At 38.1% G+C, this 2113-nt stretch overlaps 1 protein-coding gene across 4 annotated transcripts in view; it reads left to right on the forward strand.

The window, feature by feature from the left end:
* LOC108750706 (homeobox protein homothorax) overlaps nucleotides 1-1232 on the forward strand; it is a 386843-nt gene extending 385611 nt beyond the window's left edge. For 2 of the 4 annotated variants that reach the window (XM_018490374.1, XM_018490373.1), the window contains 2 exons: nucleotides 210-375; nucleotides 1027-1232. In XM_018490374.1, coding sequence (XP_018345876.1) covers nucleotides 210-373 — 164 coding nt within the window. In that variant the 3' untranslated portion in view covers nucleotides 374-375; nucleotides 1027-1232. Of the gene's footprint in view, nucleotides 1-209; nucleotides 376-996 lie in introns of all 4 variants that reach the window. The other 2 variants (XM_018490376.1, XM_018490377.1) reach the window with 2 other exon arrangements.
* The last annotated feature ends 881 nt before the right edge of the window (nucleotides 1233-2113 follow it).

The following is a 2113-nucleotide window of genomic DNA, read 5'->3' on the forward strand; positions in this document are numbered from 1 at the left end:
CTTTGGTGAATCACATCACACAGCTCACCGTGCTCCCCAATACATGCTCGTCTCGATCTCTCTCATCCTACCTCTTTGCCATGAGGAGACTGAGTATCGAGTGGGCATCGAAGTCTCGAGTTCCTCGAGAACTTTGGAAGGGGTCACGGCGAGCTTGTCCAGTACCCGCCTGCCAATTACGGAACAGAGATCTAACCGTAGTAATGTAGTGTTTCCACCATTGTCTGCAGGACCAAGTGGGGCATACAGTCCGGATGCGACGATGGGCTACATGATGGACGGACAGGCGGCCAGCATGATGCACCGACCGCCTGGCGATCCTACCTTTCACAATCAGTATCATTATCCAGAGTACTACGGACATCACTTATAAAGGTTTGTATATTATACTGATGTTTCGATTATCAATTTTTCACGTTGGATTACAGTGTGTGTTCTTATGAATTAACTTATATGTTTATTTCATCTCATTAACTGTCCTGGGTCGATACTTTTAAATCAATTTTATTATAATTAATTTTATTATAATTTTATTATAATTTTATTATAATTTTTAGGGATATGAATCGCAATTCTCTTGTTTACTTTTACTCTAGAGGATCTAGCTTATTTTTTTAAATTTATGTATTTATAGAGACTTGACTTTGTTTCTATCAGAAGGAAATATTTTTTCTGTTTAAACTCCCTAATATTTATTATAGCCAATAAATTTAAATCGAAATTTTGAATTTGTATTTTTTACTTGATACGTGACTGTTGTAACATTGAGCTGTTCAATTAACTTAATCTATTAAAAAATAATGACTAATAATACAATCAATTAACTATATTTATGAGGAAGATTTCAAAAAGAGAAAGAGAGAGAGAGAGAGAGAGAGATTTTATAAAGAAAAATATTGGTCAATGTTACGAATAAAATAGCTTATTTATATCTCTAAAAGTGTTTTATATTTTTATTTTATTTTAATATTATCTTTAAAATAACATTTTCGTTAGACTGAGGATCGCCAACCTCGGATGTTTCAGAAGTACTTGCAAAATGGAATGGGCGAAACGATGGTTCTAGCAACACGAAAAGCGTGATGGACTTACTGTGCTCCAATTGGCGTAGATCAGAATCGGGGGACAACGATGATCCGTGATCTCCAGGACAATCACCATGGCAGTCTTGATGATTTCTTACTACGCCACACGTCGAAATTCGTGATACTTGGGTGCTTGGGGATGAGGGAGGAATACAAAAAGAAAAGGACAGAGTCAAGTTCCCGTTTAAAAGAGAAAGGACAAGGTAGATGAAACGCCGCAGGAGGCCGACGACATCGTAGAGACGTCGAAGGAAGAAGGACGGTTGCAAGGTGAAGCAAAATGGCTACGAACGCGAAGAAAAAGGACGAGAGGAATGAAGCCGCGGCTTGGTCTCGAGAGTGACGCGGTCGCGAAGAAATTCATGTGATTGTTCTTTGTACAAATATCGCGGTGTAATATTGTAGTGATTGAAGAATTTAAATGTTAAATTTTAATACAGTCGCGATCGAGATATATTAATGAAATATAAGTGATATATAGGCAATTTTAGCGGGCATGTACATTAAAAAAGGAGAGGCAAATACACACCCGGTGCTCGCACGGAATAGAAAATATGTTCAATGCACAGACGACGCAAAAGAGGTAAAAGAGAGTACGAGAGACACGAAGAAGAAGACAAACGAAATGGCAGTATATATATATATATATATATGTGTATGTGTGTGTGTGTGTATGTGTGTGTGGGTACGTGCGAGCGTGCGTGTGTGCGTGCGTGCGTGTGTGTATGTGTATGTGTGTGTGTGTGTATGTGTGTGTGTGTGTATACATATATATATTATAAATAAATATAAATAGCAAGACAGGAAATGAAAAAAGAAAGGTTATTAGATGGGAGATGTTTAAAGATATATGAAAGCAAAAACTGACGCAAATACACAGGAGAATTAGGTCGAATGACATCGACGCGTGTGCCGGGCTCGAGCGTCGACTATTCAATTGCATATATATATATGTATATACATATATATATATGCAATTGAATAGTCGACGCTCGAGCCCGGCACACGCGTCGATGTCATTCGACCTA

This window comes from Trachymyrmex septentrionalis, unplaced genomic scaffold (genome assembly GCF_001594115.1).
Source record: "Trachymyrmex septentrionalis isolate Tsep2-gDNA-1 unplaced genomic scaffold, Tsep1.0 scaffold37, whole genome shotgun sequence".
Classification (NCBI taxonomy): domain Eukaryota; kingdom Metazoa; phylum Arthropoda; class Insecta; order Hymenoptera; family Formicidae; genus Trachymyrmex; species Trachymyrmex septentrionalis.